This window comes from Macaca fascicularis, chromosome 20 (assembly GCF_037993035.2).
Source record: "Macaca fascicularis isolate 582-1 chromosome 20, T2T-MFA8v1.1".
In the NCBI taxonomy this organism is placed as follows: domain Eukaryota; kingdom Metazoa; phylum Chordata; class Mammalia; order Primates; family Cercopithecidae; genus Macaca; species Macaca fascicularis.
Genome location: NC_088394.1, coordinates 15,994,215 through 16,018,249, shown reverse-complemented (window position 1 = coordinate 16,018,249; position 24,035 = coordinate 15,994,215). Strand labels below are relative to the sequence as shown.

Genomic DNA, 24,035 nt, shown 5'->3' with positions numbered 1-24,035 from the left:
TTAAATCAAAAGCAGAAATGATCATGAAACGTGCACAAGCTCCCACTGCCTCATCGCCCTACCTCCCTGCACCTCTGCACACTTCTACTTTCTTTTCATTTCTGTGCTGAACCCTCTGGCACCAAGCAAGGCCAACACCTCCATTGGACCCAGCCCTCTTGTTCACTCAAGCACATGGCTCCAAAAATCCCTACTTTGCAAGGTTTTCTCTTTCATTTGCTCCATCAGCAAATGGAATAACCTCTTAGCCCCACATCTACCTTGCTACCCTTACTACAAAACTATGTGAATGCCGAAACCCCGTCTCTACCAAAAAATATAAAAATTAGGTGTGGCAGTACATGCCTGTAGTCCCAGCTACTCAGGAGACTGAGGCACAAGAATGGCTTAAAACCGGGAGACAGAGGTTGCAGTCCAGCCTGGGTGACAGAATGAGACTCGGTCTCAAAAAAAAAAAAAAAAAGACTATGAAGAGCTGCTGGTTCCCCTCGCCCCCACCCATCACTCTCCCAGAAGCCTCACATGAGCAACACCAATGGCCAGATGTCCTCTGACAGGGCAGCAGCACGTGACGCAGCCCATCATGCCTCTGGCCTGATTCACTTGCTTCCCTGGACTTCCTACACACCATCCTCGCCTGCTTGTCCCCCCAATCTGTGGGGTTGTCCCTCTTCCTCTCCTCTGCTGATCCCTCATCTCAAAACCTGCTCACCACCAGAGCACCCTAGGGTATCAACTTAGTTCTCTTTTGAGATGCAGTCTTGTGCTGTTGCCCAGGCTGGAGTGCAGTAGCACTATCTCAGCTCACTGCAACCTCCGCCTCCTGGTTCAAGCTATTTTTGGCTACTTTTTGTATTTTTAGTAGAGATGGGTTTCACCATGTTGCTCAGGCTGGTCTTGAACTCCTGACCTCGTGATCCACCTGCCTCGGCCTCCCAAAGTGCTGGGATTACAGGCATGAGCCACCGCACCCGGCCTCAGTTCTCTTTTCATCTCTGTCCCGTTCTAGGTGAGAGGTCTCAGCTAGTCTTGGCGCTTTAGAATTCCATCTATATCTAATGACTCCTCAGTTCATCTTTGGGAAGTCCTAGCTTCTTCCTAGAACCTCAGACTGGCCTCCCGTTCCCACATGGATGACTATAGGCAGCTCACACCAAACGTGCTGTACCCCAAGCCCTGACTGAATGAACCTCTTCACCCCCAAACTGGCCCCTCTCTCCAGCCAAGCAGCTAAAATGAAGTTGCCAACAATTCAGATCACAAACCTCGTGATCCTTCTTAACATTTTTGTCTCCTTTATACCCTACATCCTATCTGTGGGAGAGAATCTGGTCAACGTGCCCTAAACAATCCTGCCCAGGCTGGGTGCAGTGGCTTACCCCTGTAATCCCAGCACTTTGGGAGGCCAACACAGGTAGATCACCGGAGGTCAGGAGTTCAAGGCCAGCCTGATCAACATGGTGAAACGCTGTCTCTACTAAAAATACAAAAATCAGCCAGGTGTGGTGGGGCGCGCCTGTAATCCCAGCTACTCGGGAGGCTGAGGCAGGAGGATCGCTTGAAGCTGGGAGGCAGAGGTTACAGTGAGCCAAGATTGTGTCGCTGTACTTCAGCCTGGGTGACAGAGCAAAATTCGATCTCAAAAAAAAAAAAATCTCCAATGTCTAGGACAGCACCAGGCAAAGTGAACCTTTATCCCTCGGGTCCTAGATATTTCCCCCGCTTCATTCTCATACCACCACAGCCATGTGCTAAACCTCTTACTACCTTTAATGCCGATGACTTGATCTTTTCTTTTTAATTAAGTTTTAACCATACATGCATATAATTGCAAATAAAACATACCACCCCTATATATTTAAACCAGCATCACCTCTATCAACCGGTCACAATGAAATTAATACAATGAAGAGAGTATCAAGTTCAGTATCTAGCTATTGTGGCCACAACTTCATCACCAAGACCTGAAGGCTACTTCTCCATTATAAAGGGAGTGACAACAGCCATTAGCCCCAAATAGACTCTCTCTGACGTAATAATTAGACCTGTTTTTAAAAAGTTGGAAAGGAAATGACTTTCTCAGGGTGCAGTTCAGTTACCGCATGGCATGCCCGGAAGCCATCGGAAATCACCTCTAGAGTTTGGGGACCACTGCTCGAGACAGGGAAAAATCCAAACCCCTCTGAAAAGGGGAAGAAAGCAGCTGAAGCAGGGCACCAAGCCTTCAGGGAAGAGCCCCACTCGCTGAAGGGCGAGGGCTTGTTGGCCTCCCATGGACAGGAGAGAAACCAGGCCTAAGCTCTCACAGTACAGCTGGGGCCTGGAAGCATCTCCCATGATTGAGGGGGAGAGCTGCTGTCACCGTGAAGACTCCTAGGAGCCAGGTGCAGTGGCTCTCGCCTGTAATCCCAGCACTTTGGGAGGCCGAGGTGGGCAGATCACCTGAGGTCAGGAGTTCGAGACTAGCCTGGCCAACATGGTGAAACCCTGTCTCTACTAAAAGCACAAAAGTTAGCTGGGTGTGGTGGTGGATGCCTGTAATCCCAGCTACTCGGGAGGCTGAGGCAGGAGACTCACTTGCAACCCAGGAGATGGAGGCTGCAGTGAGCCAAGATCACGCCACTACACTCCAGCCTTCAGAACAAGACTCTGTCCCAAAAAAAAAAAAAACCCTTGGATGTGCTCTGCTGGCAACTGGTCCCCCGCCCCTCCTGAGAGGCTGGGCTAAGGGATGGGGACACAGCCACTCTGACTCTCTACCCCACTGCTGTCTCTGGTTCCCTTTCTCAGGCCCGGTGATTTTTTTAATTTTAATTTTTATTATTTATTCTTAGAGTCTAGCTCTGTCGCCCGGCTGGAGTGCAGTGGCGTGATCCCAGTTCACTGCAACCTCCACCTCACGGGTTCAAGCAATTCTCCTGCCTCAGCCTCTCAAGTAGCAGGGATTTAGGAGCGCACCACCATGTCCGGCTAATTTTTGTATTTTCAGTCGAGACAGGGTTTTACCATGTTGTCCAGGCTGGTCTCAAACTCCTGGCCTCACATGATCTGCCTGCCTTGGCCTCCCAAAGTGCTGAGGTTACAGGCATGAGCCACTGCGCCCGGCCGGCCCAGTGATTCTTGAGCACACGCTGGATATCCCCTGTGTGCTCTGTCCCAGACACTTGAGCCTTTTGGGGCAGCCAAGGGCAGAGTGCAACAAAAAGACCGTTTTTGCCAGTTCTGACATGAACACACACGTAATGCAGGTAGAAGGTCTGTCCCGCCTTTTTTAGGTGCCCAAAAACATAAAACCGGGCACTAGGGTCCTAAGGGAGGTTGGTAAGCATGCCTGGCTCCTCAGCCAAGAAGGAATTGCAGTGCGAATTTCACCCAGTTTTATCAGCCAGACACATCTCAACACAAGCCTTACTCTAAAGCCAGACCCACGTACCTACCACTTGGTACACTGCCGGTTACCTCCGACAAGAGCCGCACAAGGCCTCCACCTCTCCCTTCTTGCTAGAGGCCCCAAAGCGAATGAAGAGCAACTAATCATTAATCAAGGGAGATGTGGCTGCAGGTGCCTTGCCTGGGGCTTCTTGGCTTCTGACACTGCTTTTTCAAACTCACTTGCTCAAATGCTTTTACTTCCTTGAACAGGTATAGGAGGTTCTTAAAAGTAGCTCTAAAGGACAGACATTTTCTTTTCTATTTAAAAAACTAGGCCGGGTGCAGTGGCTCACACCTGTTAGCACTTTGGGAGGCCGAGGTGGGTGGATCACCTGAGGTCACGAGTTCGAGACCAGGCTGGCCAACGTGGTGAAACTCCATCTCTACTAAAAATACAAAAATTAGCCGGCCATGGTGGTGCATGCCTGTAATCCCAGCTACTCAGGAGGCTGAGGCAGGAGAATCGCTTGAACCCAGGAGGCGGAGGTTGCGGTTAGCAGAGATAGATCACGCCACTGCACTCCATCCTGGGTGACAGAGTATCAAAAAACTGCTTATCCTTTCATGTACCAGCCTCACCAAGGGCTCTTGGTATCAGATGATTGACTGCAAGGTTGACTTAAGGATGCCTTTAATGCCAGGTGTGGTGGTTCATGCCTGTAATCCCAAATCCCAGCACTTTGGGAGGCCAAGGCAGGAGGATCACTTGATGTCAAGAGTTCGAGACCAGCCTGGCCACCATAGTGCAATCCCATCTATACTAAAAATACAAAAATTAGCCAAGCATGGTGGGGCATGCCTGTAATCCCAGCTACTCGCAAGGCTGAGGTGAGGGGATCGCTTGAATCAGGGACTTAGAGGTGGCAGTGAACCAAGATCGCAGCCCTGCACTCCAGCCTGGGAGACAGAGCAAGACTCCATCTCAAAAAAGAGTGCCTTTACTTATTAAATCAAAGCAGATGTCTAACAATTAAGAATATACTTAACTGGGCTCCTTTTCGTTTGCTGATGGTAACCTCCGGGGATTCTCTCTCTGTTTCAGAGGGCCCCCCCAACAGGAAACTTCGCAGTGATGCACCAGGTACCATGCCTTCAGCTTCGCAGCTGTGTGTTGTCTCAGTATCCATTTCCTTTCTGCCCAGTGCGCCCCTCTGCCCACCCCGATTTTTAAACCCTTGCACATTTCCACGAAATTCCTGCAAAATCTGAAGGCTTGGATATCTTAGTGCAAAGCTGTCTTTCATTGAAACCAAGATCAGGATGACAAATTGACCTCATCTCTTGACCCACTGTCCTTCCTGCCTCTGGCCAGTGCATGTGACATGACACCCAACAGTGTGCCCTTATCACTGCATCTTGACGAGATGTCAGAGGCTGTGTGTGGCTTGGATTTTTCTTCATGCCAAAAGCCACTCTTACACTGTCAGGGCACTCAGCAGTGCTGTCCTCCCTTGTCCAGTGAAGATACTCCACTGAGTGAATATGACAGTTCCACTATCTGGGCACATTCCTAGAGAATGTATTTGGCTTCTAGTTGGCTGGTCTGGGTCACAAGTCAGAAATCACAAAGTTCATGGTAACTGCAGCGCAGCAACCAGTCCTCCCACGATTCAGCTTTCACAGGCTTGTCCGCAAAGGAAATGAGCTCACTGCGATGTCTGACAAATGTCGGGGGCTGCACGTGGCTTGAATGATGTCTAACTACAAACTGCATTTTCAGCACATGGGGTGGAAGCTGACCACCGCAAAGCCAAGCACAGTCCTGGCAGAGCCTTTTCTGGAGACTTCACGGGCACGTACTGTTCAGGGAATGGGGAATGGACACCCAAGACTCGAGGATGTACACAGGGCCCTTCCCAAGAAAGCACAAAGAGGTCTCTGCTTCTCTGGGACTTGAAAAACTTTTTTTTTGAGACGGAGTCTCGTCTCCCAGGCTGGAGTGCAATGGCGCAATCTTGGCTCACTGCAACCTCCGCCTCCCGGATTCAAGCGATTCTCCTACCTCAGCCTTCTGAGTAGCTGAGATTACAAAAACCCGCCACCTCGCCCAGCTAATTTTTGTATTTTTATTAGAGATAGGATATCACCAGGTCGGCCAGGCTGATCTCCAACTCCTGACTTCAGGTGATCCATGCACCTTGGCCTCCCAAAATGCTGGGATTACAGGCATGATGAACAACTTTTCATAGGTGAAGTTAGGCAATGTGGATCTGACTTCTTTCACCTCGTGGAGAGGCCAAACCAACCATCATTTGTATGCATGTTCATTTTTGGAGAATCTCAACTTTGCTGTCACCACCAAAATACTTAAATTTTAGCATGGGGTGAGGTCTTGTTAAGAGCCAGTTTTGTGGGGGAGCAGATGAGGCTCTGGGACACTTCGAGCAGCTCTCCTGCCGGCTCATTGGGATCACAGGATAAGACGAATTCCAGGGTTGGCTGAATTGCAGAACCCACCGGTCAGTGGGAAACCAAGTCCTTGCAAAGCAGCAGGTGCTTACATTCAAGTTAATTCCTGAGGCCTTGGATAAGTTGGGTCCAGGAATAGAATCCAAATGCTAGGCCAGGCGCAGTGTCTCACGCCTATAATCCCAGCACTTCGGGAGGCCGAGGCAGATGGATCACTTGAGGTCAGGAGTTCAAGACCAGCCTGGCCAACATGGTGAAACCTCGTCTCTCCTAAAAATACAAAAATTAGCCAGGTGAGGTGGCACACATCTGTAGTCCCAGTTACTCAGAAGGCTGAGGCGAAAGAATCGCTTGAACCTGGGAGGCAGAGGCTGCAGTGAGCCAAGATTGCGCCACTGCACTCTAGCCTGGGTGAGACAGTGAAACTCCATCTCAAAAAAACCCACAAAAAAACAGATTCTCCAGGATCAGACCCTTTAAGAAAACCTTTAGACGGGGTCCCTTAGTTCCTGTAACAGGTATAGTTGGTGCCAACCTTGGTCTAGAATTTGAAACCAGTTCCAAGAAAAGCACTTGAGCCAAAACAGAGTGTCTTGCAGGCTGACAGCCAAGCAAGCAGCTTCCAATGACCCAGGGCACAAGGTATTTCTTAGGTCAAGGGAGCCAAGGGAGCAAATTTATCCATTAAGCTTTTCCAGTTAGCAAATGGACTCTTCCAAGAGCCAAAAAGTGTGTGCCTGGAGCACTGATGAGGAGGTTAGGGACTACTTCTCAGCTCCAGGTTAGCTCATCTGGTTTTTTTTTTTTTTTTAAAGACAGTTTTGCTGTTGCCCAGGCTGAAGTGCAGTGGCGCAATGTTGGCTTACTGCAGCCTTTGCCTCCTGGGTTCAAGCGATTCTCCTGCCTCAGCCTCCTGTGTAGTTGGGATGACAGGCGCCCACCACCACGCCAGGCTAATTTTGTATTTTTAGGAGAGATGGGGTTTCACCATGTCGGCCAGGATGGTCTCCAACAAATGACCTCAAAAGCGATCCACCCTGCCTCGGCCTCCCAAAGTGCTGGGATTACAGGCATGAGCTGCTGCACCCGGCCAGCCCATCAGGTTTTGAACCTGGAGTTAAAACTGTAAGGAAGCAAGCTGTGTGGGGAGTGTACAGGGAATGGCCAAACTGCTGCTGCTGTCTGCTCTGAATTTGGGGATCCTTCTGAGTCAAGTGCTTGCAAGACAGTGCTAAAAGACAGACTTGAGGGTCACATCTAGAGAGAGAAGGATGGAGAGTTCTCTAGCACGGCTGCAAGTCCAGAAGCTTCTCTGTGAAGCTGGACTAGGAGTGTTTACTTTGGAGTGGCTGCAACTTTTAAGTCTTTATTCCTGATTCCTGCACTGCCGGAAGCCCCCTCCTTTACAGCCAGGTGGGCTTTCCCAGCTGGGGCCTCTCCCATCTTCTGTCAACAAAAGGGTCATATTGGGAGTTCCTCTTCTCAGCGATCATGAATCTCTGGGTCTTGCTTACGCCTCTAATCTTACCTGAGTTGTTCCTTTTTTGAGACGAAGTCTCGCACTGTTGCCCAGGCTGGAGTGCAGTGGCGCCATCTCAGCTCACTGCAAGCTCCACCCCCCAGGTTCATGCCATTCTCCTGCCTCAGCTTCCGAGTAGCTGGGACTACAGGCACCCGCCACCACACCTGGCTGATTTTTTTGTATTTTAGTAGAGACGGGGTTTCACCATGTTAGCCAGGATGGTCTCGATCTCCTGACCTCGTGATCCGCCCGATTCGGCCTCCCAAAGTGCTGGGATTACAGGCGTGAGCCACTGCACCCGGCCGAGTTGTTCCTTTTGACTAAAGAATCAGTCACTGAGTTGTGTTCATCCTTGTGGCTTCTTGTCCAGCCTTTGTGTAGGGAGCAAAAGTCTGCTTGCTTCTTTGATGTCCTAAAATAAGACCTGTCTTCCAATTCAGGTCTAACAGGGCCACATGGCCAGAACCCAACATGATTATTTGTTGCAGTCGCTGAAGAGAGTTAAGTGTTTCTTCCAGACAGTGCAGGTCAGCAGCAAGGCGGGTCTGATTTTTCCTCCTCCTGCCCACTCCCTTCCTCCTACCCAAAGTCTCCCCTCACATGACCAGCCCTTCTTGTGAAGTCGAGGTGATAAACTTAGAGAACCAGGGCAGAGAGGAGATGGGAGTAGTAAGGAGAGAGAGAGTGGTGTCCTACCGGCTGGAGCTAAAATCCACCTCGGAGGCCAGGCGCACTGGCACACACCTCTAATCCCAACACTTTGAGAGGCTGAGACAGGTGGATTGTTTGAGGCCAGGAGTTCGAGACCAGTCCGCGTCACATGGCAAAATCCCCCCTCTACTAAAAATACAAAAATTAGCGAGGAGTGGTGGTATGTGCGTGCCTGTATGCCCAGCTACTCAGGAGGCTGAGGTTTAAGGATCGCGGGAACCCAGGAGGCAGAGGTTGCAGTGAGCCAAGATCATGCCACAGCACTCCAGCCCGGGTGACAGAGACTCTTGTCTTCACATTTTTTTAAATCCACTTTGGAGGCCAGGTGTGGTGGCCCACACCTGTAATGCCAGCACTTTGGGACGCCAAGTTAGGAGCACTGCTTGAGCCCAGGAGTTCAAGACCATCTTGGGCAACAATATCAAGACCTCCTCTCAATAAAATAATCCACCTTGGATTAACACGTATCATCTCCTTTTCTGATAATCATTGGACACCCGTTTTATGCCATGTGTGGTGTGTTCCACGGTCAGCAAAACAGATGCAGCAGTCCCTGCGGTAGGGAAGACTCAGTCCAGGAAGCTCCACACCAGCAAGAGGCGCTGTCCCCTTTTAACCAGGGAGCCTCTGTGTCCCTCACCTCCCCCTCTCTCAAGGCTGCCCTTGTCCATTTCACCTTCCAATTCAAACCTTGAAAACCCACCTCTAAGGCAAATGGGGGTGAGGACATACGGAAGAGAAACAGTATGTTCTCTCTTCATCTCTGCCCCGTGGGCTATGAATAAAGTCAGAAGACAAAATCCCCTACTTGGTTTTTGGGGTTTTTTTCCTATTCTAAATCAAAGACCAGAATCCTGGGGGTTCTCAAATGACCAAGCCTGACATTTTTAAAAGCAGATAGTCTTGCTTTGAAAAACCTTTTCCACTCCCCACAACCAATTTCAGCTGATTAAATTCAATCAATCATGCCTTAAGACTGGCCAGGATTTGTTGACTTCAACTTGAATATCTGCATCTTATTTGTGCCGTGTTTTCTGCCATTAAAAAATAGATGTCTATTGCCATAGGACTACAGCTACAAGTTTAAAATAGATTTATAAAAAATCTATCCCAACCATGACGGTTTCTTTGCTAGAGAAATATGTTTCCTTACAACCCACAGGCGAGGAAACGAGACCTCTTTCGTTCCTTCTAGAAGGTCTGGAGGACGTCGAGTTATTGAAAATGCAGATGGTTCTGAGGAGGAAATGGACACTCGAGATGCAGACTTCAACGGAACCAAGGCCAGTGAATAAGCAACTTTATAGAGTTTTGCACCACGGCAAGAAAAACCAAAAACCAAAGAACCCGAAACAAAGCAAAACCCAGCAGACTGTACTTAGCATTGTCTAAATCCATTCTCAAATTCCAAACATCACAGACACCTTTCACACAAGAAATACAAAAACCACCACCCTCCAGCCTGGGCAACGTAGTGAAACCTTGTCTATCCAAAAATTTAAAAATAAGCTGGGCGTGGTGGTACACGCCTGTCGTCCCAGCTACTACAGAGGCTGAGCCAGGAGGATCGCTCGAGCCCAGGAGTTCGAAAATGCAGTGAGCTGTAATTGCATCACTGTACTCCAGCCTGGGCAACAGAGAGCCTGTCTCAACAACCCCCACCCCCACTACCCCTGTTATTCTAGGTATAAATTGAATTTCATATGATGTAAGGGACGAGAAAAACCCAACAGGAAACAGACACATCCTCCAGTTCTATGGATTGTGCAGACATTGAGTTTCTAGAAAAACATATCCATGGTAACTGGTCCCTGGCAATTTTGTTTACATGAAATGGGGAGAAAGTCACCAAAATGGGTGTCGCCGCCACCCCCCCCCTTCATTCCCTAACCTGCGAACCTTTCCAACTTCTCACATCAGGCCTTTGAGACTTCTTTCCTCCTCTCCTGGTTTACCACACCTCAGACACGCACAGTTCACCAAGTGCCTTCTGTAACCACATGAATTGAAAAGGAGACGCTGCTCCCACGGAGGGGAGCAGGAATGCTGCACTGTTTACACCCTGACTGTGCTTAAAAACACCTTCACTAATAAACGGTTGTAAATCACAGTGTCGTTGGCTGTTCTGTTGAGCCGCCTTCTAGAGAGGAAAAGAAGTTGGGGAAAGCTGGGTTTTGCTTCATTGTCCCAAAGACTCTCTGATGTCAGGGTTATTTCATGAATGGAGTAACTGAGGCCTAGAGAGGTGAAATCAATTGCCTATGACCCCACAGCCAGTAAAAGAGCAGAGCAGAGATGCAAAGCGAGACTAAGGGGGTTATTGGGCCGTTCGGCGGGGTGGGCGGGGGAAGAGAAATAAGGTGATGTGTGGTCCAAGGGCCACTGCCCCCTGCCTTGAAGATGACTGGGAAGAACATCTTCACTCATCAAAACCAGTATCATATGAAAAATACAGGATTTCCTTGATTTTTTAAGTTAAAACACAAGGTCTTCCCAATGAGTCAGTAAACACTTTCTACAAAAGGTCATATGGTGGCTGGGTACAGTGGCTCACACCTGTAATCCCAGCACTTTGGGAGGCTGAGATGGCAAGATCACTTGAGGCCAGGAGTTGGAAACCAGCCTGGCTAAGAGAGACCCCCTTTCCTATTAAAAAAAAAAAAAAAAAAAAAAAAAGTTTTTGTAAGTAAACCAGGCAGGATAGGGCACACCTGTACTCCCAACTAATTGGAAGGCTGAGGCAGGAGGATGTGAGCCAGAAGTTCGAGGCTGCAGTGAGCTATGATCACGCCACTGCACTGCAGCCTAGAACAGTAAGACCCTGTCTCACACACCACCACCACCCAGTCAGATAGTATTTTAGCCTTTACAGGCTACATACGGTCTTGCCAAATATTCATTTTTTAAAACAACCCTTAAAAACATAATAAATCATTCTTGGAGTAAGGGCCATAAAAACAAGCTGTAGACCCTATCCTTCTTTTAGCTTGAGTGTTTTACACAGACATGCCTGCAAGGCTCTGTTCAACACAAACGATGCGGTATACCACCAACTCCGTGGGATCAGACAGATTTGGGAGACCGGAAACATGGCAACGGAGGACTCCACCCTGTGACCAGATGCTAATATGCCTTGAATGACGCACAAACACATCCCATGTACATTTCTAAAAACCTGGCTTGAATAGAAAATTTTAAAAAGATTTTTTCACATTGTATGACTTGGCTAAAAAAAGTTTTTCACCACTCATTGAGAAAACATGGAAGTACAAACATACAAAGCCTCTTTGACCACCAGCCCAAACCAGTTCAACATTCACTTCTCTTGATTTTATTGATCTTTTAAAAAAATAAAAGGACATCTTTTATGGATACAGGTTAGGATGTTTCTAGGGTAAGAAACCCACCATCGCAGTTTAATTCTCTGCGGAATTTCAGTAGCACTTGGAAAGTTCTGCTTTCAACCTGAAATTTTTGCTGTTCTTCCAGAAAATAACTTAGTAACAAAATGAAGGCCGTGAAGCTGCAGGCACACTCCAGAAATTAGTGTGTTCTTTAACTTGTGTCCCAAAGAGACAGCAGTTCCTAACACGCAGTGATGAGTGGACACACCGTGGTGTGTTGGAAATCCCGTGTTCACGTCTTTGACAAGGAAGCCTCCAACAATGATCTCGCGCTTTATTCTTATTTGAAGATCACCCTGGTTACTTCATTATGACTTTGAATGAAGTCCTGCTTAGTGGCTGCATTACCATGGCCACCCCCAAAGACCCCTCGGGGTCCTGAGGCAGAATTCCCCCCCGCCCCACCAGGGGACTCAGGAAAATGAATGATTACAGTTTGCCAAGAGGACAGATTTCCCACTGACGCTGGTCTGGAAAATTACTCTGAAAACTCAAACACACCTCTAGAAATCTCAATGAGAAGCAGGCTACAGTCTCAGGTTTATGCCACTTTCGTTTTTTGTTTTTTTTTTTTTTTTTGGAGACGGAGTCTCGCTCTGTTGCCCAGGCTGGAGCACAGTAGCGCCATCTTGGCTCACTGCAACCTCCGCCTCCCAGGTTCAAGCAATTCTCCTGCCTCACCCTCCCAAGTAGCTGGAATTACAGGTGCCTACCACAGCACCCAGCTAATTTTTTGTATTATTAGTAGAGATGGGGTTTCACCATGTGGCCAGGCTGGTCTCGAACTCCTGACCTCAGGTAATCCACCCACCTTGGCCTCCCAAAGTGCTAGGATTATAGGCCTAAGCCACCACGCCCGGCCTATTCCACAGTTTTTAAAAGGGCATGTGACCGTTCTGTTCTGGGTTATTATACATGATTTCAGTACACCACAAAGCACTGAGAAATTTTGTTTTGGAAGACAATTCCAGCTGGTTGGGGGCTGGGGGAAGAGTCTCTGAGAGAAGCTCCATCCCACATTTAAGGAGACTCGGGACATTAACACCACCTGTCAAGACCAATCGGGGCCAGGCGCGGTGACTCACGCCTGTAATTCCAGCACTCTGGCAGGCTGAGACGGGAGGATCACTTGAGGCCAGGAGTTCAAGACCAGCCTGGCCAACATGGTGAAACTCCGTTTCTCACTAAAAATACAAAATTAGCGGGTGTAGTGGTACACTCCTGTAGTCCCAGCTACTCAGGAGGCTGAGATAGGAGAATCATTTGAACCTGGGAGGCAGAGGCTGCAGTGAGCCGAAATTGCACCACTGCACTCCAGCCTGGACGAGACAAGGCAAGAGCATGACTGTCTCAAAAGAGTAAGAAAAAAATTAAAAAAGACCAATCAGGACTCTGCTTGGCTTAGCTCAACATGATGGGGTATGGGAGCAACGGTTCACGCTTGAAATCCTAGCACTCTGGGAGCCCGAGGTGGGAAGATCACTTGAGGCCAGGAGTTCAAGACCACCCTGGGCAACATGGCAAAATCCCGTCTCTACTAAAAATACAAAAAATTTAGCCAGGCCTGGTGGTGGGTGCCTGTAAATCCTAGCTACCTGGAAGACTCAGGCACAAGAACGGTTTGAACCCAGGAGGCGGAGGCTGCAGTGAGCTGAGATCATGCCACTGCACTCCAGCCTGGATGACAGAGTGAGACTCTATCTCAAAAACAGAAACAACAGGGTAGCCTCATCACCAACACCTTAGAGCCCTTCCCAGAGAACCCCATTTGTCCCTCTTTGCAATGCACACAGTGGCAGGCAGGGATGAGGAGACATTTCCCAGGGACAAACCCCAGAGCACAGGTGATGGCCTCAGTCATTGGCTTGGGCCGCAAAGCTAACTACGGAGACTGCTCTTATTTCTCAAACTAACTTAAAATAAAACCTAGTGTAAAAAAGACGACCAAAGGGAACGACTCGCACCGACACCAAGAGCTTCAGCTTCCGTGGTTTTCCTAAAGCAACATCTTGACTACCCCCTGGGCTGACGGCAGCGGCGATGAAGACATGTGTGAAGGCGGCTTCCCAAATTCCAGGCGCTTCCCCAACCTTCAGACAGAGCAAACCAAATTAAGCTGACATGACAGCTGTGACAAACTGGCTAGCACCGGGGCCCACAGAGTTATAAGGGTGAACATCAAGAGTCGGGAGCAGGGTCTCACAGGGTCTCAATTTTCTCTCCTGTGAAATGAAGAAGAGGACACTGGCTACCTGGCTCTCAGATTCCAAGGTCACACAAAACGCCCAGTCTCAGACCCACTAGAAAAATCCATCTCTTACCTATTGTTTATTTTACAGCCTGGGCAACACAGTGAGACCCTGTCTCTACAAAAAATGCAAACAAAAATTAGCTGGGTGTGGTGGCCTGCATGTGTAGTCCCAGCTACTTGGGAGGCTGAGGTGGAAGGATCGCTTGAGCCCGGAAGGTGGAGGTTGCAGTGAGCCAAGATCATGCCACTGCAGTCTAGCCTGGGTGACAGAGCGAGACCCTGTCTCAAAAACAAGGCCAGGCATGATCGCTCATGCTTGTAACCCCCAGCGCTTGGGAGGCCAAAGTGGGAGGATCGCCTGGAAATATCAACCAGAAAACTCACCTCTAGAAATCTCAATGAGGAGCAGACTACAGTCTCAGAGGTATATTCTCAAACTCAAAGCCAGGAGGTTTGAGACCAGTCTCGGCAACATAGCAAGACTTTCTATAAAACATAAAAAAAATTAGCCAGGGTGTGGTGTGCACCTGCGGTCCCAGCTACTTGGGAGGCTGAGGCAAGATGGCTTGAGTGAGCTGAGGAAGATGAGGCTGCAGTGAGCTATGGTCGCACCACTGCACTCCAGCCTAGGCGACTCAGCAAAATCTTGTCTCGTAGGAAAAAAAAAAAAAAAACAAACAGAAAAATTATTATTATGATTTTTTTTTTTTTGAGAGTCTCACTCTGTTGCCTAGACTGGAGTGCAGTGGTGCAACCTTGGCTCATTGCAACCTCCGCCTCCTGGGTTCATGTGATTCTTGTGCCTGTCACCAGAGTAGCAGGGACTACAGGCATCCGCCACCATGCCTGGCTAATTTTCATATTTTTAGTAGAGACAGGGTTTCACCATGTTGCCCAGTTTGGTCTCGTGAACTCCTGGCCTCAAGTGATCCACCCTCCTCTGCCTCCTGAAGTGCTGGGATTACAGGTCTCAGCCACTGCACCTGGCCTAAAAATCCACGTGTAAAGGTCTGAAAGTTATGTGCATGCCATGGAAGATTCTTAGTTTCCTGCCACGTGTCTGCTACAAACCCATCAGATTCCTATGGCTTGGGGCCCAGAGAAATGGCAGTCACACACCTTGCAGAATTCCTGAATCTGAAAGCTGCCCCCCCCTTTTTTTTTTTTTCCTGAGACAAGGTCTGGCTTCATCACCCAGGCTGGAGCACAGTGGCTGGGAACATGGCTCACTGTGGCCTCAACCTCCTGAGCTCAATTGATCCACTGGCCTCAGCCTCCCAAAGCGCTGGGATTACAAGTGCGAGCCACTGTGCCTGGCCCTGATTTTCTTTAGGCAAGAAAATCAATGACACTGTTAGAGGTCAGATCTGTGCTGTTCCATCGGGTAGCTGGTTTCAGGAACATAGGCTGGCTAGAACTCAAGCCAGTTTCTCAAAGGTTCTACAGATTTAAAAAGGAAAAAAAAAGGCTGGTTGCAGCGGCTCATGCCTGTAATCCCAGCACTTTGGGAGGCCGAGGTGGGTGGATCACAAGGTCAGGAGATCAACACCATCCTAACACGGTGAAACCCCATCTCTACTAAAAATACAAAAAACTAGCTGGGCGTGGTAGCACATGCCTGTAATCCCAGCTCCTCAGGAGGCTGAGGCAGGAGAATTGCTTGGACCTGGGAGGCAGAGGTTGCAGTGAGTTGAGATCATACCACTGTACTCCAGCCTAGCCGACAGAGAAAGACTCTGTCTCAAAAAAAAAAAAAAAAAAAAAATCTTCAGGCGAAGCAGAGCCGTGATTGATACTCAATTCCCCAAATAAGGGCTTTATTTTTATTTAACTACTAACTTTTTGATATGGAGTCTTGCTCTGTTGCCCAGGCTGCTGTGCAGAGGTACAATTTTGGCTCACTACAATCTCTGCCTCCAAGGTTCAAGTGATTCTCCTTCCTCAGCCTCCCGAGTAGCTAGGACTATAGGCACATGCTACCATGCCTGGCTAATTTTTCTATTTTTTGGTGGAGATGGGGTCTTACCAATGTTGCCCAGACTGGTTTTGAACTCCTGACCTCAAGTGATCCACCTGCCTTGGCCTCCCAGACTGCTGGGATTACAGGCGTGCGACACCACACCTGACCCAAATAAGGGTTTTACAGAGGACATTCTCACAGTGTAACCATGAGTAGTAGCTGTAGAATCAAATGACAAAAATGACCCTCTTGGCCAGGCATGGTATCCCACACCTGTCGTCCCAGCACTCTGGGAGGATGAAGGGTGAGGATCGCTTGAAGTTCAGAGTTTGAGACCAAACTCAGCAACATGGCAAAACCCTGTCTCTAGAAAAAAATACAACAACTTAGCCGGGTATGGTGGCACACACCTGTACTCCCAGCTACTCAGGGGACTGAGGTGGGAGGACTGTTTGAGCCGGGAGGCAGAGGGTGAGCCATGGTCCTGCCATCGTAGTCTAGCCTGGGTGACAGAGTGAGACCCTGTCTCACAAAACAAGACCCTCTCCAGCCCTTTGTCCAAGCCACAAGACACCACCTAATGCTGCCTGCAGGGAGCAGAGGAGAGGATAAGGTTTGCTGAAATAATCCTATAACTTAAAAAGACACATGGCTGTGGGTTGGGGGTGAGTGTTTCTTGCCTGGGGCAGGCGGGTTCTCCCTGCAAGCGAGAGGTTTAATAGAAGGTACTGACCCCTTATCGCCCAAAGGCACACTGCTGCTGCTTGGCCGTCTCTCACCACCATCTCTGTTCTTGCTGCTCCGCCCAGAGGCTGGGCCACCTGTTCGGTTTGGGGACTGATCGTACACGAGGTTCCGGCAGGAAGCGAGTTTGGACTCCAGTGCCTGGAGAGAAATACACTTTTATCTCTCAAGTTATAGGCAAGGACTATTTTGTCTTACCAGAGCCCATACAGAAGAACGAACCCCAGAAAGTGGTTCTCAAACTGCTGTGCACTGGAATTCCAAAGTGGGACCCCAAGAAGAATCCAATGTATATGCCAGTCTCAGAACCAAGCACCTTAAGTATCTGGGAGCTGGCTGGGCACAATGGCTCACACCTGTAATCCCAGCACTCTGGGAGGCCAAGGCAGGAGGATGGCTTGAGCCCAAGAGTTTGAGACCAGCCTCGGCCACAAAGAGAGATCCCATCTCAGTTTTTTTTTTTTTTAAACTTTTTTAGTCAAGGTCTCACTGTGTCACCCAGGCTGGAGTGCACTGGTGAGATCACAGCTCACCGCAGCCTCAACCTTCCAGGCTCAACCAATCCCTCCCACCTCAGCCTCCTGAGCAGCTGGGATTATAGGCGTCCGCAATCATGCCCAGCTAATAAAAAAAACTTTTTTAATGCAAAAACTCTTTTAATTACAAAAAATTTTTTTAAATGTTTGGGAGCTTCCTGGAAAAAGATCACAGCTCACTGCAGCCTCAACCTCCCAGGCTCAGGCAATCCTCCCACCTCAGCCTCCTGAATAGCTAGGACTATGCACAATCATGCTCCACCAAAAAAAAAAAAAAAAAAAAAAAAAAAAAAAAATTAATGAAAAAAATTTTTTTAATTACAAAGAATTGAAAAAAATGGGAGCTTTCTGGAACATCACTAACCTAACCAATTATCCAACTCCACTCGTAGAAAGTAGGAAATCCACTTCTGGAATCCTTCACTCTTTCCTTTACCTTGTTAAACCTCTGCAGAATGGCTGGAAGTTTGACAAGGACTTGGTCTGGCTGCAACAGACCCTGAGGAAACCAAAAGGACACTGACAGCACCCCGGGCTTCTCTATACTCCAATGAGGCTAAATATCGAAACGCGGACCCGTTTCTAGAATAGCAAACCAGGCAGCCGAAAGCCAGGAGTAAAAACACCGAAGAAATGAGTTGCAAGCTTCTACTAAGTTGTAGCTATGAATACACTGTGTACAGTGACAACTTGGTAGAAGTTAAATGATGTGGCCTTCCAGGAATCATTTTTAAAAATAAACTACAAAGAATACCTATGTTATTGCTTAAGCACAAAAGGATCCCTCCCTATAATTAACATAAAAGCTGAAAGGCCAAGTTTTTTTTTTTTTTTTTTTTTTGAGACGGAGTCTCACGCTGTTGCCCAGGCTGGAGTGCAGTGGCGCGATCTCGGCTCACTGCAAGCTCCGCCTCCTGGGTTCACGCCATTCTCCTGCCTCAGCCTCCTGAGTAGCTAGGACTACAGGCGCCCGCCACCGCGCCCGGCTAATTTTTTGTATTTTTAGTAGAGACGGGGTTTCACTGTGGTCTCGATCTCCTGACCTTGTGATCCGCCCGCCTCGGCCTCCCAAAGTGCTGGGATTACAGGCTTGAGCCACCGCGCCCGGCCTAAGGCCAAGTTCTTTACCTTAGGCTTTCAAGATTGATTGATTGATTGATTGAGATCAACTCTCACTGTCACCCAGTGGCACGATGTCAGCTCACTGCAACCTTTTTCTCCCGGATTCCAGCAATTTTCCTGCCTCAGCCTCCCAAGTAGCTGGGATTATAGGCGCCCGCCACCACGCCTGGCTAATTTTCTATTTTTAGTAGACATGGGGTTTCACCATGTTGGCCAGGCTGGTCTTGAATTCCTGACCTCGAGATCGAGACCATCCTGGCTAACATGGTGAAACCCCGTCTCTACTAAAAAATACAAAAAACTAGCCGGGCGAGGTGGCGGGCGCCTATAGTCCCAGCTACTCGGGAGGCTGAGGCAGGAGAATGGCGTGAACCCGGGAGGCGGAGCTTGCAGTGAGCTGAGATCCGGCCACCGCACTCCAGCCTGGGTGACAGAGTGAGACTCCGTCTCAAAAAAAAAAAAAAAAAAAAGAATTCCTGACCTCAGGTGATCCACCCATCTTGGCCTCCCAAAGTGTCAAGATTCTCTTAAACCCTGAGAAACAACCAAAAAAAAAAAAAAAAGCGGCAGTTTTTTTCTTTCCTGAGACAATGTCGTGCTGTCACCCAGGATGGAGAGTAGTGGTGCAATCTTACCTCACTCAGCCTCAACCTCCCAGGCTCAAGCAATCCTGCCACCTCTTGGCCTCCTTAGTAGCTGGGACCACCAGTATGCACACCACCAGGCCTGGCTAATTTTTGCATTTTTGTAGAGGCAAGTCGGGGCAGGGGGTTTCACCATACTGCCCAAGCTGGTGTCAAACTCCTGAGCTTAAGTGACCTTCCCAAACTACTGGGATTGTAGGTATGAGCCACTGCACCCAGCCAAAAGAGAAGGCCGTTTCTAAACACTCCTCACTTTTTCAAATTAAGGAAAAAACTCATCTTAATTTCCCAAATTGCCTAGAGGAAAAATGGTAAAAGGAAAGAGACATACACAGAGTTCAGAGCAATGCTTAGAGTCAGAGCTCTGAGTGTCTGGCAGTAACTCCCACAGAAAGTGCTAATGATTCCCAGAGATGCTAAAGGAGCAGCCACATCTAAAACTCACCACATTGCTATTAAAGGGGTTGGACGCATTGGCTCATGCCTGTAATCCCACAACTTTGGGAGGCCAACCTGGGAGGATCCCTTGAGGCCAGGAATTTAAGACCAGCCTGGGCAACACAGCAATACCCCCATTACTACAAAAAATGAAAACATCAGCCAGGCATGGTGGCGCACACCTGTGGTCCAAGTTACTCGGGAAGCTAAGGCAGGAGGATCGCTTGAGACCAGGAGTTTGAGGAGTTCAAGGTTGCAGTGAATTGTCATCATACCACTACACCCCAGCCTGGGCAACAGAGCAAGACCCTGTCTCTTAAAAAAGGAAAAAAATAAGAGGGCAGGAACTAGATCAACCCCCTTTCACACATCCTGAAAGACAGGCAGGAAGGCACCAAATACCAGAAAAGTGTGTTCTTACCCCAACTTTCCGCAGTAGGTCTCCCACGATGTTGAGGGCTGATATCCGGGCCGCAGGCGTGAGGGGAGTTCCCCCAGTGGAGTCGTCCAGGCCTGGGTGTGCAAAGGGAAGAGCATATAACTCACCAACCTATAGTCATGTCCGTGAACTAACATCACTAGGTTCCAAACCACAGGACAGGAGGGGCGCTGACGCCTTTCCTCAGATCCCAAAAGCTACCCTATTTCTTTCCGTAGTTAACTGCATCACACGCCCAAGGCCTATATGACAACCAATTTTTCAAGTCCTTGTGATGACTGCAACAAATATTTATTTTTACATGTTAGTCTTTAAAAGTTTTTTTTTTTTTTTTTTTTTAGACGTTGTCTTGTCTTGCTGTCACCCAGACTGGAGTGCAGTGATGTGATCTCGGCTCACCGCAACCTCCACCTCCCAGGTTCAAGCGATTCTCCTGCCTTGGCCTCTTGAATAGCTGGGATTACAGCCATGTGCCACCACACCCGGCTTATTTTTATATTTTTTATAGAGAGAGTTTCACCACGTTGTCTAGGCTGGTCTCGAACTCCTGACCTCAAATGATCCGCCCACCTTGGCCTCCAAAAGTGCTGGGATTACCGGCATGAGCCACCATGCCTGGCCTTTAAAAAAAATTTTTTTTTTGAGAGAGATAGGGTGTCACTATGTTGCTCAGGCTGATCATGAACTCCTGGTCTCAAGCGATCTTCCCACCTCGGCCTTTCCAAGGTTGGTATTTACAGGCATGAGCCACCGTGCCCAGCCATATTAGTCTTTTTTAAAAAAACCCAAAACAAATCCTTTTGAAATTGTAGGAAATCCATATAATTAATTAACATAATGGCATCGGTGATAGATATAAGAACTATATAGACAGGATGATCCAGCTTTACAAGGGTTCAGCTCTGCAAGCCTCTCTTGTCCAAGTGGGGTCCATGCACCAGCAGCACCTGAGAACTCTTAGAAATGCAGAATCTCTCGGCCAGGCATAGTAGCTCACACCTGTAATCCCAGTGCTTTCGGAGGCCAAGGCATGGAGTTGCATGCCTCTAGTCCCAGCTACTCAGGAGGCTGAGGCAGGAGGATCACTGGAGCCCAGGAGTTGGAGGCTGCAGTGAGCTAAGATTGCACCACTGCATTTCAGCCTGGGCCACAGACCAAGACTGTGTCTCTAAAGGAAAAAAACAAAACAAAACAAAACAAACAAACAATGAAATAAAGTATGCAAAATGGCTCTAGACTGGGGCCAGGCACAACAGCTCACACCTGTACTACCACCACTTTCAGAGGCTGAGGCAGGCAGATTACCTGAGGTCAAGAGTTTGAGACCAGCAAGGCCAACATGGTAAAACCCCTTCTCTACTAAAAATACAAGATTAGCCAGGCTTGGTGGTGGGTGCCTGTAATCCAAGCTTACTCGGGAGGCTGAGGCAGGAGAATCACTTGAACCCGGGAGGAAGGGGTTGCAGTAAGCCAAGATCGCACCACTGCACTCCAGCCTGGGTGACAGAGCGAAACTCCATCTCAACAAAACAAAACAAAAGGGCCCTGGCACTGGGATTCTAACAAGTCTTACTGGTCTCTTCATGCCCAGGGGACAAGCTAAGGGATGAGGCAGTAGATGGTAGGGTAAGATCTGGAGCCTGCCTGCCTGGGTCTGAATCCCAAACCATCTGCCATTCAATTACTTTATGACTCTGCTTAACTCAGGGCCTCACTTCCATCCTGGGCCTGCGGCAAAGGCTGCACGGTGGCCAGCACACACTGAGCACCCCATAACTGTCTTATTAATATCTGCTGTAAAAGGCCTGATTGGAAGCTGTCGGCAGAGGGTCTGGGGTGAGAATTCAAATTTTTTTCCCCACCCACGCAGCACAGGTTACACTGAGTCTAGCTGTCGGTGGATGCATTACCAAACCCACAGAATGCTTTTTACTTTTTTGTATTTGGTTAGTGACTTTCAAATTTGGGAGGTTTTATATTCAAAAAGAGGATTTTGGGCCAGACGCAGTGGCTCACGCCTGTAATCCTAGCACTTTGGGATCAGCCAAAGCAGGCAGATCACTTGAGTCCAGGAATTTGACAGTAGCCTGGGCTTGCCATGTCTCCACCTAAAATACAAAAGTTAGCCAGGTGTGGTGGCGCACGCCTTTACTCCCAGCTACTCCGGAGGATGAGGTGGGAGAATCACTTGAGCCCATGACGCAGAGGTCACAGTGAGCCAAGATCACGTCACTGCACTCCAGCCTGGGTGACACAGTGAGATCCTGTCTCAAAAAAAACCAACAGGCCGGGCGCGGTGGCTCAAGCCTGTAATCCCAGCACTTTGGGAGGCCGAGGCGGGCGGATCACAAGGTCAGGAGATCGAGACCACAGTGAAACCCCGTCTCTACTAAAAATACAAAAAATTAGCCGGGCGCGGTGGCGGGCGCCTGTAGTCCCAGCTACTCAGGAGGCTGAGGCAGGAGAATGGTGGGAACCCGGGAGGCGGAGCTTGCAGTGAGCCGAGATCGCGCCACTGCACTCCAGCCTGGGCAACAGCGTGAGACTCTGTCTCAAAAAAAAAAAAAAAAAAACCAACAACAAAAAAAGAGCATTTCTGGCTTTGAAGAATGGAAAAAACTGCAGATGAGGGGCCGTTCCTTCTAGTGCAGAGTAGCAGCCACCCGCTTTGGGTGGGGTTTCCATTTCCCAGTGCATCACAGACTCCACTACTCCCTCACATCCACTCCTCACTCATCTCAATTGCCCATCCCCAGGAACATCCCAGTCTACTCTCTGCTCAAAGCCTGAGAGTATATCAGGCTCTGAGCCTGGTGCAAATCATCACACACCCAGGACCCACCCCAGATTCTTACCCAGAAACACTTTGTGAACCGAGAAAATTCTCCAATTCCCACTCCCCTTACCACGTCTGAAGCTCCCGGGCGTGTTTAAACTCGAGCTGGGTCCTCGGTGAGCGATGGGCGTGGACGGCACAGAGCCCGTGGCCTGCACAGCTGTGTCTGTCCTCTCAGCTTCCACTGAGCTGGGCATGGGGGTCCTGGGTTTCTCCTGCTTCTGCTGCACGGCCAGTTCCTGCCGCAAATCTGTGCCAGGAAAAGGATTCAGGAATTCAAGTCCTCAGCCAGGCGCTGTGGCTCATGTTTATAATGCCAGCACTTTGGGAGGCCAAGGCCAGCGGATCGTCCAAGGTCGAGTTTGAGCCCAGCCTGACCAACATGGTGAAACCCCATCTCTATAGAAAATGCAAAAACCAGCCAGGCATGGTGGTAGGCACCTGTAATCTCAACTACTCAGGAGGAAGAGGCACGAGAATCACTTGAATCTGGAAGGCCAGGTGGCACTGAGCTGAGATTGCTCCAGTGCACTCCAGTCTGGGTGACAAGAGCAAGACTCCGTCTCAAAAAACAAAAAGGGAATTTAAGCCCTGGCTTAGGGTGGGTGGGGTGCAGGTATAGAGGTTCAACAGTAGATACTGGTCAGAAAAAAGACCTACTGGGGTGAAACACTCCAGGTAGAAACTCCAAATAAAGGGAAACCCACAGGACCTTGCCTAGCAGACTTACAACTCTACAGGATTTTTCTCTTGACTAACAAAATAGTTTCAGATTTTTAAAAAGCTATGACAGTGACACACTAATGCTTTTATTATTGAAAAAACAATTCCAACATAGCAGTGTATTTAGAATACTAAATGAAAGTATGCCCAGGAGCAGTGGCTCATGCCTGCAATCCCAGCACTTTGGGAGGCTGAGGTGCAAGAATCTCGTTAATCCAAGAGGTCAAGGTTGCAGTGAGCCATGATTGTGCCACTCCACCCCGGGTGACAGAGTGAGACCTCTGGCAAAAAAAAAAAAAAAAAAAAAAAAAAGGCCAGACGCAGTGGCTCACGCCTATAATCCCAGCACTCTGAGAGGTCGAGGTGGGAGGGTCGCTTGAGGTCAGGAATTTGAAGCCAACATGGCAAAACCCCGTCCCTGTTAAAAATACAAAAAATTAGCCATACATGGTGGCGTGCGCCTGTAGTCCCAGCTGCTTGGGACGCTGAGGCAGGACAATTGCTTGAGCCTGGGGGACCGAGGTTATAGTGAGCTGAGATCACGCCACTGCACTCCAGCCTCTGTGACAGAGCAAGACTGTCTGAAAAACAAAGTATGCTTTCCAGACTATCCCCAAACACTCCTCACTCATAATCACCATAACATATGGGAGAGCTTTCAACCATTGTTCTCTGAATTATTATTATTATTATTTTTGAGATGGAGTTTCACTCTGTTGCCCAGGCTGGAGTGCAATGGCACAATCTCGGCTCACTGCAACCTTTGCCTCCCGGGTTCAAGTGATTCTCCTGCCTCAGTCTCCCAAGTAGCTGGGATTACAGGCACGTACCACCATGCCTGGCTTTTTTTTTTTTTTAAACAGA

At 48.8% G+C, this 24,035-nt stretch overlaps 2 protein-coding genes across 31 annotated transcripts in view; one reads left to right on the top strand and one right to left on the bottom strand.

Annotated features, from left to right (window-relative positions):
* MYH11 (myosin heavy chain 11) overlaps positions 1–10,184 on the top strand; it is a 153,654-nt gene extending 143,470 nt beyond the window's left edge. For 6 of the 10 annotated variants that reach the window (XM_005591331.5, XM_005591325.5, XM_074028293.1 and 3 more), the window contains one exon: positions 9,237–10,184. In XM_005591331.5, the coding sequence (XP_005591388.1) occupies positions 9,237–9,369 (133 nt within the window). In that variant the 3' untranslated portion in view covers positions 9,370–10,184. Of the gene's footprint in view, positions 1–4,474; positions 4,514–9,236 lie in introns of all 10 variants that reach the window. The other 4 variants (XM_005591330.5, XM_005591327.5, XM_005591329.5 and 1 more) reach the window with 3 other exon arrangements.
* NDE1 (nudE neurodevelopment protein 1) overlaps positions 1–24,035 on the bottom strand; it is an 83,888-nt gene that overhangs the window by 13,516 nt on the left and 46,337 nt on the right. For 8 of the 21 annotated variants that reach the window (XM_074028302.1, XM_074028304.1, XM_074028303.1 and 5 more), the window contains 4 exons: positions 22,519–22,698; positions 19,595–19,686; positions 16,423–16,574; positions 11,383–13,568 (listed from right to left, as the gene is read on the bottom strand). In XM_074028302.1, coding sequence (XP_073884403.1) covers positions 13,475–13,568; positions 16,423–16,574; positions 19,595–19,686; positions 22,519–22,698 — 518 coding nt within the window. In that variant the 3' untranslated portion in view covers positions 11,383–13,474. Of the gene's footprint in view, positions 1–11,382; positions 13,701–13,799; positions 13,845–14,113; positions 14,216–16,422; positions 16,575–19,594; positions 19,687–22,518; positions 22,699–24,035 lie in introns of those variants that run through there. The other 13 variants (XM_065537645.2, XM_065537639.2, XM_065537646.2 and 10 more) reach the window with 4 other exon arrangements.